Raw genomic sequence first — 15,989 nt, forward strand, 5'->3', positions numbered from 1 at the left:
GCGAAACAATGAGTTCAATCTTGTTTTACATGTTCATGGGGTTTTAATTTAGCAGGTTTTACTTATTAGTGAAAATTTGCGAAAATTAAAACCCAGTGAATAATTAGTGCATATACAGTATCTGACAGGCAATACAGCTGCACTGATCCACTGAAGAAGAGCATCAACTTAGGAAGACAGGAAATGATCACAGTTTTAAGAACCAGTAACTCTTTTTATGGGTCTAAAATTTGCCACTGTATTTAACATGCTAGAAGAGATTATGGGAATTTCCTAAAAAAACCAACCCACTGTAAAGGCAGTTATATTATATGCGTATTAAAGAGTATCATTTTTATCGTTGTGATAAAAAGAATTTCACACTGGATAACAATTTACCCAGATGGTAACGACAACAACTTCAACTGAAAGTTTAATTTTGAAAAAATTTAATATTTTTGCTGATATTGGAAAATGTAATATATAACTCAGAATGTGTGATCATCACATGCTGAAGCCGTTTTTTTTTTCCATTCATTTTGGCAATCCATGGAGGATTTCAGAAAGCCATGTGTCAGACCTCATGGCTAATTAACATAAGTACCGATAGTAAGATTTCTGTGTCTTTTTGACATGGTTATGTCAGGACTAGGGTTATTACTTGATATTGATCACTTAATCAGAAAGCTGGTTGATACTCAAGGCATTATGGGCTGTAATGTGTACTAACTATACTGACCCAATCATGGCAATTTTATAATCTGAAATTTTTTTCTTCTTAAATCGTGGTTCGATGCGGAACTACCATGACATGTTCTACAAACTCATTCTATAAGGAATTCTACTGGGTCAGTAATGCACTCATGTCCAGTTCACTAAATATTACTAGCCCATGATGTCACTTGTGTTAGATAATAACCAGCTTTACAAACAAGGGATGAGAGTTGATATCCTCATAATACCTTTATTGCTTACATGTATATCATATGCATTCTGTTTCATCAAATAAAGGATCCTGTTTAAAAAGAGTCACCGGGCAAGGATGTGATGTATGTACCCGGTATATCATGTCCTTGCTGGATGACCATGGCCATTAAAAAAGTTCACACTATAATCAGAGCACACACACACACACTTGTAACAAAATACCTGTTTACTAGTATTTATTATGTCTACCATCATTTCAATGATTATATATATACAATTTTAAATTAAGTAATATTTTGCAATTTTTTTTCACCATCTTGTGCAACTAGACACATTATCACAGCAGCTCACCAGAAACATTACGACAGCAGGTCCCGGACCTCGGTCAGACTGTCGTATTTTCAACCCCCTGGAGTTGTAAGCATTGGGCTAACTCACAGAGAACACTAAATAGGATATTGCATCCACTCAGTATGCAGTTGTTATGAATGGATATCAAATTTTAGACTCAGGCCAATGCAGACTAGTAAATATGTTGAACCTAAGACCTTGATGTCCCCATGACCTAGTTCGACTTTAACATAATTTACATAACAATGTCACTCAAAAGTGAAAGGGCAATGCACTTTATTACCAGGTGTGGCAAGAAGTGAAGGGATACCAAGAATGTAGAGGCTTCAGTTTTTGTGTGATTTTAGCAGTGGACGTGGCAATGTGAACCTAACTGTGAGACAGACGGGTGCAAGTCTCAGACCACCAGCCTGTAAACATGATACAACACGAAAGTGGTTTTCGAAGACAGGGTTTGAAACCAACCAATATAAAAACAACCAAAAATGTGATCAAAACAAGTTGTGGTTAACAACCAGCGGACAAGCTGCATATACTAAAAGAAGAAGACAGTAGATTCGTCACCATAGAAGTTTATACTCACCCCTTTTCGGTGTACTGTTTACCACCCATGAATCCGAATCGATCGGGAGGTCTTGGCCCAACCAACGAGCTCATACTACCTCGTATACTCCCATTATACACACTGTTATAGTCATCATCGCTGTCTACGGTACTGACCGTGTCTAGCCTGTCATTTTCCTCATCGTGGTTCATGGCAACTTCCATTTTGCATCACAGTAAACAGTGCAATATGGAGATGAAGTTCGTGATTATAATAACGATGGATTCCCAGATGGATCCCCACGTTCAGATGGCGGTCAAAGCAACGGTAGTCAAAATCCGGTAATTTAAATTACTAGTACGACCTATGTTGTTTTCAAGTCATTGGTGTCACTTTCCGCTGTACACAGCCGTAATAAATCCGAGTGTTTTCGCGAGCTTCGGGCATTCGTCACATCACTTCCTGCTTTTTTGATGTGCCCATTCACTGATCGTACGATGCTCTTTCACACCAGCGACAATCACACCACGGAATAGAACTCGAGGGCTAGATTGCTGCATCAGAAGCCTCAAACCGTTAGGATACCATAGTGATTCAACAATGATTACATAGAACCAGTTCCTGTCTTGGTTTTCAGATAAATTCGTCGAAGTAGGGTACCAACACAGCAAGAAACGCACAATTCGTGATCTGCTAACAACGCATGCGTAGAGAAATACTGCTGCCTCGTTTTCAATCACACTTGTATAAAATCGTGATAGTTTTTAGGAGCATCTTAAAATACAATTAGCCATATTTACGTCCATAAAAACCTAAAACTTGATTAGTAAGCAAACATCCCATGGCAACGGAAAAATCTCAACGAAATTGACAACCCGATTGTGCCTGGTCATATCAAATTATTATTCTCCGAAATTCCCCACATTGCATATTTTGTTGACAAGTGGTGAACGATGTGCATATTAACTTACACTCTTCCACCCTGGCTCACCTACACTGGGAGAGTGTTAAGAGATTCCACAAAAAATGGAGTTGTTTTCAAAACCAGACCTTTATACATGCATGTTTGTGCCTTGTCACCAAATCAGTGTGAAAATGGAAACCCTTTTTAATTTCGAGATTTTATTTTAGTACGAGAAAATGCCCCGTTGAATTACAGACTAGATTTACGTTTTGTAATTTGTTTTGTGCGGTAGACTCCAGGTTTTTCAATAAAAGTGTCCTCCATGGCTTTGTCGTTTAGCATAAAAAAAGAAATTTTACCAGACTATTCCGAGAGATACTGTACTTTGTTTTGACGACGCTCTGAATATAGTTTTTATTTATAAATATTTGAAGAAAATGGCATATACACAAACTAAGTAATGATTTATACATCTTAGCACTGTTAAAGTTAATAATACTCAATCTGTTATCTGACCTACCACGATTTACTAAGTAGTAATCCTCAAGTGACAGTCATAGCGCCCTCTACGTTATACGAAGACTGATAGTAGCACATCATCATATATAAAGTATGTGTTCAGCATACTTCCGTGAGGGCGTTAAACTGTAGAATTTGCTGAGTTTTGTCTGCAGTGCTCGATATTTTTAAACAACTCATATTTACTTTATGACGAATATGGTATATTATACGAATGAAATATCAGTGTGACTGACACCCAGAACAGCACACCCCCCGTATAACTATAACTATCACTTAAAGAAACAGTATTTTCAAACTCAAGCTGGATAAAACATGTTAAAACAATTCTTGGGTATGCTGACTTATCTGAAGTAAATAAAATATACAATGTGGGAAACATCACTGAATTAACAAAATTGTTCAAAGAAAAATTAAAAAATAAACATATACAAACATGGAATTAGCAACTTAGTCATGTCCCAACAAACGGAAATTCAGGAAACAAATTAGGAACGTTAATTTGTTTAAAATAGAATATGAATTTGAAGGACATTTAACAGAACTTCAATCTAAGAAGAATAGTTACCAAGTTTCGACTTAGTTCCAAAGAATTGAGATTGAATAAAAATGCAACACAGGTACTGTAGAAGATGAAGAACATTTCATTCTTGACTGTTGCTTCTTCACTCAAGAAAGAAATATCCTCTTAGAAGACTGTAAATTAAAAATGTGTAATACAGCTAACCGAAATTTAATATTCACTTGTTTTTTAAATAGTAGTACTGCACTTGCAAAATACTTAAAAAAACACAATTTATAAAACCTAATTGTGAATCCGTATTTTATAAATACCCGGTACCCTTTATTTTTTGCTAAGTGTGTAATTTTGAAACTGTTGTTGTTTTTGTTTATTTGTGTTTGTATTTTCTGATCTGTATCCTTACCATACAGCACCCACTGACGGTTCAGTTGTGTAATAAAGATATTCTCACTGTACCCTCTACAACACCAGAGATACATTCAAGTAACCCTGACACCCACAGATCGATAATGAGTCTCATAACATGACCGAATATTCGAACCTGGCCACTCAGCGATGAACAAAAAAAATAAAGGTACATACGATTGGTTTAGGATTCTTTTAACGGGCTTTTGGACGTCACACACGCTTCGAGTTCAAAGGTGCGAGTGTAGATTCACAGTCAATTCGTCCCAATTCACATTCGTCCCAATTCACATTCGTCCCATTTCGCATTCGCCTCATTTTGGGGGGGGGGGGGCACGGTGATGCCAATTTTTAAGTTTGTGTGTGCAAGAGATTGACATCGACGTGCGGTATATTCTATGTCTTGTCGGTTTACTTTGCAGGTTCGGCCAACTGTATCTAGTTACTCACACCCTTGCTATATACCACGAACTATGACTACCTTGCACCACCATACTTATTTGTATATTGTAATGACAGAGTATGTAGGTGCCCAGGCTAATAACTGTCGTTAATAACCGTACAAGTAAAAGAAACAACCTCAACCCTTTTGCGATATGCTTACAAACATCGCCTCTATTTTGTTTCACCGAGCTTGTATTTATTAACTAATAACTGTACGTTACGTGTACGGTGTATTTGTATTTATTAACTAATAACTTGTACGTTGCATGTACGGTGTAATTGTATTTATTAAGGAATAACTTGTACGTTACGTGTACGGCGTATTTTTATTTATTAACGAATAACGTGTACGTTGCGTGTACTACGGTGTGTTTGTATGTATTAACTAATAACTTGTACGTTACGTGTACGGCGTATTTTTATTTATTAACTAATAACTCTACGTTGCATGTACGGTGTATTTGTATTCATTAACTAATAAATTGTACGTTGCGTGTACGGTGTATTTGTATCTATTAAGGAATAATTTGTACGTTACGTGTACTACGGTGTATTTGTATGTATTAACTAATAACTTGTACGTTACGTGTACTACGGTGTATTTGTATTTATTAACTAATAACTCTTCATTGCATGTACGGTGTATTTGTATTCATTAACTAATAACTTGTACGTTACGTGGACTACGGTGCATTTGTATTTATTAACGAATAACTTGTACGTTACGTGTACCACGGTGTATTTGTATTTATTAACCAATAACTTGTACGTTGTGTGTGCGGTGTATTTGTATTTATTGAGGAATAACTTCTACGTTACGTATACGGCGTATTTTTATTTATTAACTAATAACTCTACGTTGCATGTACGGTGTATTTGTATTCATTAAGGAATAATTTGTACGTTGCGTGTACGGTGTATTTTTATTTATTAACTAATAAATTGTATGTTGCGTGTACGGTATATTTGTATGTATTAAGGAATAATGTGTACGTTACGTGTACTACGGTGTATTTGTATGTATTAACTAATAACTTGTACGTTACGTGTACTACGGTGTATTTGTATTTATTAACTAATAACTTGTACGTTGTGTGTGCGGTGTATTTGTATTTATTAAGGAATAACTTCTACGTTACGTGTACGGCGTATTTTTATTTATTAACTAATAACTCTACGTTGCATGTACGGTGTATTTGTATTGATTAACTAATAAATTGTACGTTGCGTGTACGGTGTATTTGTATCTATTAAGGAATAATTTGTACGTTACGTGTACTACGATGTATTTGTATGTATTAACTAATAACTTGTACGTTACGTGTACTACGGTGTATTTGTATTTATTAACTAATATCTCTTCATTGCATGTACGGTGTATTTGTATTCATTAACTAATAACTTGTACGTTACGTGGACTACGGTGCATTTGTATTTATTAAGGAATAACTTCTACGTTACGTGTACGGCGTATTTTTATTTATTAACTAATAACTCTACGTTGCATGTACGGTGTATTTGTATTCATTAACTAATAACTCTTCATTGTTTGTACGGTGTATTTGTATTCATTAAGAAATAATTTGTACGTTGCGTGTACGGTGTATTTGTATTTATTAAGGAATAACTTGTACGTTACGTGTACTACGGTGTATTTGTATGTATTAACTAATAACTTGTACGTTACGTGTACTACGGTGTGTTTTTATTTATTAACTAATAACTTGTACGTTACGTGTACGGCGTATTTTTATTTATTAACTAATAACTCTTCATTGTATGTACGGTGTATTTGTATTCATTAAGAAATAATTTGTACGTTGCGTGTGCGGTGTATTTGTATTTATTAAGGAATAACTTGTACGTTACGTGTACTACGGTGTATTTGTATGTATTAACTAATAACTTGTACATTACGTGTACTACGGTGTGTTTTTATTTATTAACTAATAACTTGTACGTTACGTGTACGGCGTATTTTTATTTATTAACTAATAACTCTACGTTGCATGTACGGTGTATTTGTATTCATTAACTAATAAATTGTACGTTGCGTGTACGATGTATTTGTATGTATTAAGGAATAATTTGTACGTTACGTGTACTACGGTGTATTTGTATGTATTAACTAATAACTTGCACGTTACGTGTACTACGGTGTATTTGTATTTATTAACTAATAACTGTACGTTGCGTGTACGGTGTATTTGTATCTATTAAGGAATAATTTGTACGTTACGTGTACTACGGTGTATTTGTATGTATTAACTAATAACTTGTACGTTACGTGTACTACGGTGTATTTGTATTTATTAACTAATAACTCTTCATTGCATGTACGGTGTATTTGTATTCATTAACTAATAACTTGTACGTTACGTGGACTATGGTGCATTTGTATTTATTAACGAATAACTTGTACGTTACGTGTACTACGGTGTATTTGTATTTATTAACTAATAACTTGTACGTTGTGTGTGCTGTGTATTTGTATTTATTAAGGAATAACTTCTACGTTACGTGTACGGCGTATTTTTATTTATTAACTAATAACTCTACGTTGCATGTACGGTGTATTTGTATTTATTAATTAATAACTCTTCATTGCATGTACGGTGTATTTGTATTCATTAAGGAATAATTTGTACGTTGCGTGTACGGTGTATTTGTATTTATTAAGGAATAACTTGTACGTTACGTGTACTACGGTGTATTTTTATTTATTAACTAATAACTTGTACGTTGCGTGTGCGGTGTATTTGTATTTATTAAGGAATAACTTCTACGTTGCGTGTGCGGTGTATTTGTATTTATTAACTAATAACTCTTCATTGCATGTACGGTGTATTTGTATTCATTAAGGAATAATTTGTACGTTGCGTGTACTACGGTGTATTTGTATTTATTAACTAATAACTCTTCATTGCATGTACGGTGTATTTGTATTCATTAACTAATAACTTGTACGTTACGTGGACTACGGTGCATTTGTATTTATTAAAGAATAACTTGTACGTTACGTGTACTACGGTGTATTTGTATTTATTAACTAATAACTTGTACGTTGTGTGTGCGGTGTATTTGTATTTATTAAGGAATAACTTCTACGTTACGTGTACGGCGTATTTTTATTTATTAACTAATAACTCTACGTTGCATGTACGGTGTATTTGTATTTATTAATTAATAACTCTTCATTGCATGTACGGTGTATTTGTATTCATTAAGGAATAATTTGTACGTTGCGTGTACGGTGTATTTGTATTTATTAAGGAATAACTTGTACGTTACGTGTACTACGGTGTATTTTTATTTATTAACTAATAACTTGTACGTTGCGTGTGCGGTGTATTTGTATTTATTAAGGAATAACTTCTACGTTGCGTGTGCGGTGTATTTGTATTTATTAACTAATAACTCTTCATTGCATGTACGGTGTATTTGTATTCATTAAGGAATATTTTGTACGTTGCGTGTACTACGGTGTATTTGTATTTATTAATTAATAACTCTTCATTGCATGTACGGTGTATTTGTATTCATTAACTAATAACTTGTACGTTACGTGGACTACGGTGCATTTGTATTTATTAAAGAATAACTTGTACGTTACGTGTACTACGGTGTATTTGTATTTATTAACTAATAACTTGTACGTTGTGTGTGCGGTGTATTTGTATTTATTAAGGAATAACTTCTACGTTACGTGTACGGCGTATTTTTATTTATTAACTAAGAACTCTACGTTGCATGTACGGTGTATTTGTATTTATTAATTAATAACTCTTCATTGCATGTACGGTGTATTTGTATTCATTAAGGAATAATTTGTACGTTGCGTGTACGGTGTATTTGTATTTATTAAGGAATAACTTGTACGTTACGTGTACTACGGTGTATTTTTATTTATTAACTAATAACTTGTACGTTGCGTGTGCGGTGTATTTGTATTTATTAAGGAATAACTTCTACGTTGCGTGTGCGGTGTATTTGTATTTATTAAGGAATAACTTCTACGTTACGGGTACTACGGTGTATTTGTATGTATTAACTAATAACTTGTACGTTGCGTGTGCGGTGTATTTGTATTTATTAAGGAATAACTTCTACGTTGCGTGTGCGGTGTATTTGTATTTATTAAGGAATAACTTCTACGTTACGGGTACTACGGTGTATTTGTATGTATTAACTAATAACTTGTACGTTACGTGTACTACGGTGTATTTGTATTTATTAACGAATAACTTGTACGTTGCGTGTGCGGTGTATTTGTATTTATTAAGGAATAACTTGTACGTTACGGGTACTACGGTGTATTTGTATTTATTAACGAATAACTTGTACGTTACGTGTACTACGGTGTATTTGTATGTATTAACTAATAACTTGTACGTTACGTGTGCGGTGTATTTGTATTTATTAAGGAATAACTTGTACGTTACGGGTACTACGGTGTATTTGTATGTATTAACTAATAACTTGTACGTTACGTGTACTACGGTGTATTTGTATTTATTAACTAATAACTTGTACGTTGCGTGTGCGGTGTATTTGTATTTATTAAGGAATAACTTGTACGTTACGGGTACTACGGTGTATTTGTATGTATTAACTAATAACTTGTACGTTACGTGTACTACGGTGTATTTGTATTTATTAACTAATAACTCTACGTTGCATGTACGGTGTATTTGTATTCATTAACTAATAACCTGTACGTTACGTGTACTACGGTGTATTTGTATTTATTAACGAATAACTTGTACGTTACGTGTACTACGGTGTATTTGTATGTATTAACTAATAACTTGTACGTTACGTGTACTACGGTGTATTTGTATTTATTAACTAATAACTTGTACGTTGCGTGTGCGGTGTATTTGTATTTATTAAGGAATAACTTGTACGTTACGGGTACTACGGTGTATTTGTATGTATTAACTAATAACTTGTACGTTACGTGTACTACGGTGTATTTGTATTTATTAACTAATAACTTGTACGTTGCGTGTGCGGTGTATTTGTATTTATTAAGGAATAACTTGTACGTTACGGGTACTACGGTGTATTTGTATGTATTAACTAATAACTTGTACGTTACGTGTACTACGGTGTATTTGTATTTATCAACTAATAACTTGTACGTTACGTGTACAGTTTATTTCTATTTGTATGCTTATACATAATTTTATTAACACATTCTCCGGAGGGATTGGCAATGGTTACAAATGATTGAGAAAAAATAAAAGGTTAAAAAGAAGAAATAAATAAAATAAAATAAAATAAAATAAAATAAAATAAAATAAAATAAAATAAAATAAAATAAAATAAAATAAAATAAAATAAAATAAAATAAAATAAAATAAAATAAAATAAAATAAAATAAAACAAGCTAAGCTAAGCTAATACATTACAGAGAAAAGATATAAGACTAAATTATTTTACTATAAAAAATAGAAAATAAAATGCAAAAACTTAACTGTTAAAGAAAATTATCACTGGGGTTTCTGTGTTATTTCAAAACGCTTTGCTACAGGGAGTGTTATACCACTGCTGTTTATAGCAAGACTATATGAGTTGTGTCTTTGGTGGCAATTTTTTGGATTTTGGTTTTTGCCATTTCAAATAAGACATTTCTTTCGGGGGTTTATCTTTTGCATGACATCATCGTTAGGTAATACTCATCTTCTCCTTCGTTCTGATCACAAAGGTTGCATAATCTATTAGCAAGGGGTATTTCTTTGTATCTACCAGTCTCAATTTTCAAATTGTGGTCACTGAGGCGGAATTTAGTTAAATTTTCGCGCATCTCAATATTTTGCAGGGTAACAAGGTAAGTTTCAAAAGCAAAATTGTTTTTTAATTCTCTGTATGTTCTTATTTTATTTTATTTTTTAATTTTGTTTTGATCGATTGTCGTTATGTAATTCACATTTCCAAGTTGATATAAATGATGCTTGTATATTTTTGTTAATTTGTCCTTGCTGTTAGATTTTCATTGCTGTCGACCAGGTTAGACTGGTTGATGTTATTCAAAAGGAAATCTATATATTTAGTGTACAAATTACTATTAATTTCTTTGTTTTCTTGGAAACCTTGTTTTCATAATGGATTTCAAGTTGACAAGTTTTGTACACGATTAAAATATTTTATCATTTGTTTTCCGATAAAAGTCTCCAATGGGTAACGTCCAAGTTCACTGATGATGAATGCTATGAATTATTGGCAACAGATGGCGTCGACTGCCAGTTATTGTGTTTGTTACACAATATAGTTTCACTGTACTCGGAGATAAATACTCGCATATAACTTGCATTTCAATTTCTTTTGAGCATTCCACCATTCGCTACTTCTCACTTACATTTTATTGTTAAAGGTGTGTTTTATTGTTCTTGCCGAATTAGTAGATTACGCGTCGGCTGTCAATCACGGTATTGAATAAAACTAGTTGTTACTCACATACTTTGGCAGGTAATATTAATAGTGTATTTTTGACGTGATGAATATTCGGACGTAACTTTGGCTGTAACTTTCATATTTTATTTTCACTTTCGTATACATCCAAGAACTTCGATGTGATTTTTTTTGATGTGACATTTTAATTATCTTATAAATATAAACAACACCAAGGACATGAACGATAAGATATAAAATATATATGTTGCCGAAACTTCCGTGTTTCAAAAGTAAAATTGAGTTTTATTTCTCTGTATGTTCTTAATTTACTTGTTTTATTTTGTTTTGATCAATTGTCGTTATGTAATTCACAATTACGGTAAACAGTGAATGGTACAGTGTCATTACTACACTGTTAACCGAAATAAACCAACCACAAATTAACGAACAACAAATATACTAAATGACAGAGAAATCAAGAAATTAAGTTTGGAAATTGAAAAAATATATAAATTATTACCATATGGGCTGATAATAACCAAAATAATAACAGAAGGAATAAACTCAGAACGTACAAAAATGAATTTATTTTAGAAAAGACTCACCTCGGCGGGGGAGAGATCATCCCGATATACAACCGCCGAACCACATATCCCTGTCGCAGACAGATTGCGCCAGTGTTCCGGCTTGGAGGCAGCGCGTAACCAACCCCTGTACTCTCCAGGGGCTGGGTTCCAGAAGAGGTACCTACACTTTTTAAAATTATGCTAATTTATTCATGACGTGCAGTTTCTGTGCTCGTGAATATTCATTAATTAGAACATTCTTAAAGAATGCCAATAGTAGTTTATAAATAAATAAACGCTGCTCGGACTGATAAGTATGATATATTGAAGATAATATTTGGTAATCGTAGTCCTAAATAACTATTAAAAATAGCTAGACGTTTCGAGCAATGGCTCTTTATCGATAGCACTTGCTTCTATGCTATCGATAAAGAGCCATTGCTCGAAACGTCTAGCTATTTTTAATAGTTATTTAGGACTACGATTACCAAATATTATCTTCAATATATCTTATAGAATGCCAACTGTGTTCGTACTTCGACAATTCGTCGGCTTCGACCATAAGGTAGTATTATTGTGTTTATGTTTTTAACGTTTTTCATGTCTTTTGTAGGAGTCGAACTTGAAATTTTTGAGTTCCCAGCGCACTGCCTTGTCCACTGTACCACGAGTGTCTTCACACAAGTGATAGGATTTTCTCACTAGCATTCAAAAATCGTACTAACCGTACTGGATTCGAACCAGCGATCTCTCACATTGCTGACGTTGTACAAATCCACTGACATTGTACACATTCACGACGAAAACCGCTGAAAATAGGAAAACTATAGCGAAATCCCCGTGTTTGCCCACAGGGAGCCCAGGAACTATATTCAACTGTAGTACGCAGTCTCTATGAGGGGGGGGGGGTATCGGCTGGTATCTGGTGTAAGAAATATTTCTTACACTAGACGCAATTAGTCTGGTCCCCTGCCCCAATTTCAGCGCTGAGGGCGGTTAAGAAAAAACGGTCAAAAAAGCTCCATGACGGACAGTTAACACTATGCTCGCTATTACACAAGTATGCGGAAGTGGAAGTTATAGAGGGGCTTATTTGCAGGAATTGTGAGCGAGTAGCTTGGGTCCCGGAAGAAAAAGTGACGAAAATTCTAACCCCTAAGTCATTATTTTAAAATACATTATATTATAAAAAATACAACCAAATAAATTTATAGTATACTACTGTGCGTACTTATGACGGTTGTAAGCGATTTAGGGGCTTATTAGAGTAAATTTTATCGTTTTGCTTTCGCGTCACTGTATCAGCCATTTTGTTTAAAGTCTTAAAAGGGAACCGATACTATAAATAAGGGTCAAGATGGCCACCGTATTAGTATGCTAATCCGAACCAAGCAGCTAACAGCGTGGCGGGAGCTCCGTGAAATATGCCATTTACGATGTTTGGAGATCAAGCTGTGGTTCCAAATACATATCCACGGGGGCATGAATTTGTACGCTAGCGATTGCACTCGTCTGGTTGTGCTTTTGATATATAAATGTTGTTATTTTCGGTCGAAACGTGCCGCGACCAGTGAAAATCACGAGTTTAAAATGGTGGCTAATGTATGCAAAATTCCTGTCAATCACAGTTTGAGTAACCGAAAATGTAAATCCCCTAGATGTTTATTCAATCTACAAAGCTTGTTGGTTTACAAACAGCATTATCGTTACGTAGTTTGTCTATGTCTAACCCCCTCCATAGTCTAATCATCGGTAACACTGGGACATGACGATGTAAGACAGTAAACAATTTCAATAACATTAGGTTACGGGCTGTCGGATATCCATTGCAATAAATTGAATGTAGAAGTAGAAATCATTCGCGTGGTTTTAATTTCGCGATGAGTCCAAAAGCGCAATAAATTCCTGTTGGAATGTAAAACACAAAACCCAATTGAAAACAACACAACACTCACTCCTGACCCACAATCTTACGAATTTTAGCGTAGTCATTGACGCCTATTCAAGAGTACGATGTTTATTGTGGTTAGCCTGAATGTGTAAGGCTTCGCTTCCACAATGAGCTGTTATCGCCATAAAAATGTTAAATTAGTCTTCAAATGGTCAGTTTATCATCGAAAACAACTAATGTTTTGATTTCAAAAAAAAAAAGTGCCGTCTTCCCATCAAAACCAGAGGTAAAAGATCGAGCTGGAACATCGGCAAATCTCCTTCGTTTTGGTAATTTGAACACGTTGGCATCACCTAGTATTTTGACTGGCTGATTAGCGATTTGGCCGATAATGCGTCGAGCATTTGCATGCGACCGGAATCATTCGCTTACGATGAAACTAAATTGAAATTTACTTGTATTTCAAAACAATTCAACGAGTTTCCTTTTTGTACCTTATTAATAATCACTACCAAGTAATAATAATAATTGTGAAACGTAGCATGGTCGGATTGCGCTACCGTGATTATTTGCTACTAAACAATGCAGTGTTCGTTTTTTAAAAACTTTTTTTTTAGGAACGCCAGAACGATGTTGGTTACTACTATGTGGACATTTTTCTTTCGATCGTACGGCAAAGACTTGTGTTTTCTAAGGGATAAAATTTTTTGTATAACTTTCTAGACAGTCTGGAAAAAGGAAGGGGTACAGTGAATAAGTGTCAGACTGCAATGAGCTGCAAATGGTAGTTATGTAATACTGGTAGGCGTGCAGGAAATAACCGTTCTGTTAGAGGTTCCAAGTTTCGGATATCAACAAGACATTGGCCTGACTGCTTCGTATGGTGTTACCCTTTGTTTTATTTTTCGCGAAATACTTCGACAGCTCAAAACATTTTTCGCCAGTTTCATAAAATGCCTGTTTAATTGTTCTTGTCTGTCCTTGTTTCAGTTTTTTGGCAAATTTTTCATGTTGCAATATTCAGCAATGGTCTACGATTTCCGAGTGCAATCATATTATGATTTATTTGTGTACAGAATCTCAAGTTGTTTGTGCTTTCACTACATGCTGTCTTTGTTGGGAGACAGTGCATTATTCTGTTATGGGAATGCATCAGAAATGAGGCGCATTTGCCGGGCTGCAAGTTTGAATCTCAGGTTTTACGTTTATATGTTCGTATAAGTGTCTGTAATTTCGAATGCTGAATGTTCAGTTTACGATTCTGATTTGTGTTTTTAAAATCTACCCAGAGTTTGTCATCCATTCAGCCTGCGAACGCGAAGGCATACTTTTCATTGTGGTTGGAATTAGCGGGGTAATCACTCGGTCCAAAGGTAGGCGAACATGTGTGTTAAGGATGTTTAAAGGGCGGAAGTCATCGCGCCGCGCATGTGCGAGATTTGTATTAATAAACATTGATTTCCCATAATGCAATGCGCTCTTCTATAATGAAAATCACAAGTATGAGTTTTTAATTTGGGCGCTACTTGCACTAATTACCACCGCTGACTCCTTCCATACCTCCCAATCACCTATGTAATTACGTAACGTCTCAGTTTGTACTTGTTGATCTGTGGAACAGTCAAAGTCGCCACCTTTTATACGAGACTCATATCTCGCGCATGCGTAGCGCGACGACCGCCCATTTAATTTCTGCTAAAATCAAGTACTCGTAACTATGTTTCTTGTTTTGTGTTCCCATTTTCAGTAAAAAGAGTAACTATACAATTTTAATAAAATATCAATATATTCTATAAGACTAAAACTGCAATGGTTTAACTACCAAGGGATGAACATGGTTTAAAAAGTGTCCAGTTGTGGTAAAGGTATTAAAATACGATTCATAACCACGTGGTAATGTACTGAAGCTATCACATACACATAATGTTATGCGTCATTGATGTGAGAGGTTTAAGCTAAGCGCCTGGGCTAAGCACATGTATAGAACACTATATGTGATTGGTGTTATCAATACCAGTGAATTAGCCTAGTTTATAAATGAAGAGAAACACCAAAGTGAAATGAAAGGTTTGCTCATATCGGCCCTGCAATCTGCATAATTATACATACTGGGAGAATAATAAACTGAGTAAATTATATGGTAAATTCAGTGTTTCAGACTTCCATTATTCCTAGTAGCATGATAAGTTTCAGTTCAGTGCACCGGCACGGACACCAATAAAGACAACGGCACATTGACAAGTGCATCTCGTGATCTTGACATTGAGTTATTTTCAATTACGATGTAACCTTTGGGCACAGGTAAATGTCCGGAAATCACAAGCAAGCAAAGATGATTTAAAACTTTCAAGCTACGATAAATCTAATGGAGTTATTTCAGCAATCGTTGTCACTTCTGAAATCTTTTCTTATTTTCAGTGGACTCCTTAATCAGGAACAAAGACACAGTATGGATGATACACGTGTGCGACAAGCGTTTCGAAGCATAAAAGAGGTAATATTTCACATTCTTGACTGGCTGCAATCTGAGATGCATGTGT

General features: G+C 34.7%; 1 protein-coding gene across 1 annotated transcript in view; it reads right to left on the reverse strand.

Moving 5' to 3' along the window:
- LOC102801932 (TBC1 domain family member whacked-like) overlaps positions 1-2,502 on the reverse strand; it is a 43,738-nt gene extending 41,236 nt beyond the window's left edge. The window contains exon 1 of the mRNA XM_006825570.3: positions 1,841-2,502. Coding sequence (XP_006825633.1) covers positions 1,841-2,025 — 185 coding nt within the window. The 5' untranslated portion in view covers positions 2,026-2,502. The remainder of the gene's footprint in view (positions 1-1,840) is intronic.
- Positions 2,503-15,989: the final 13,487 nt, after the last annotated feature.

This window comes from Saccoglossus kowalevskii, chromosome 16 (assembly GCF_978046115.1).
Source record: "Saccoglossus kowalevskii chromosome 16, keSacKowa6.1, whole genome shotgun sequence".
NCBI lineage: Eukaryota > Metazoa > Hemichordata > Enteropneusta > Harrimaniidae > Saccoglossus > Saccoglossus kowalevskii.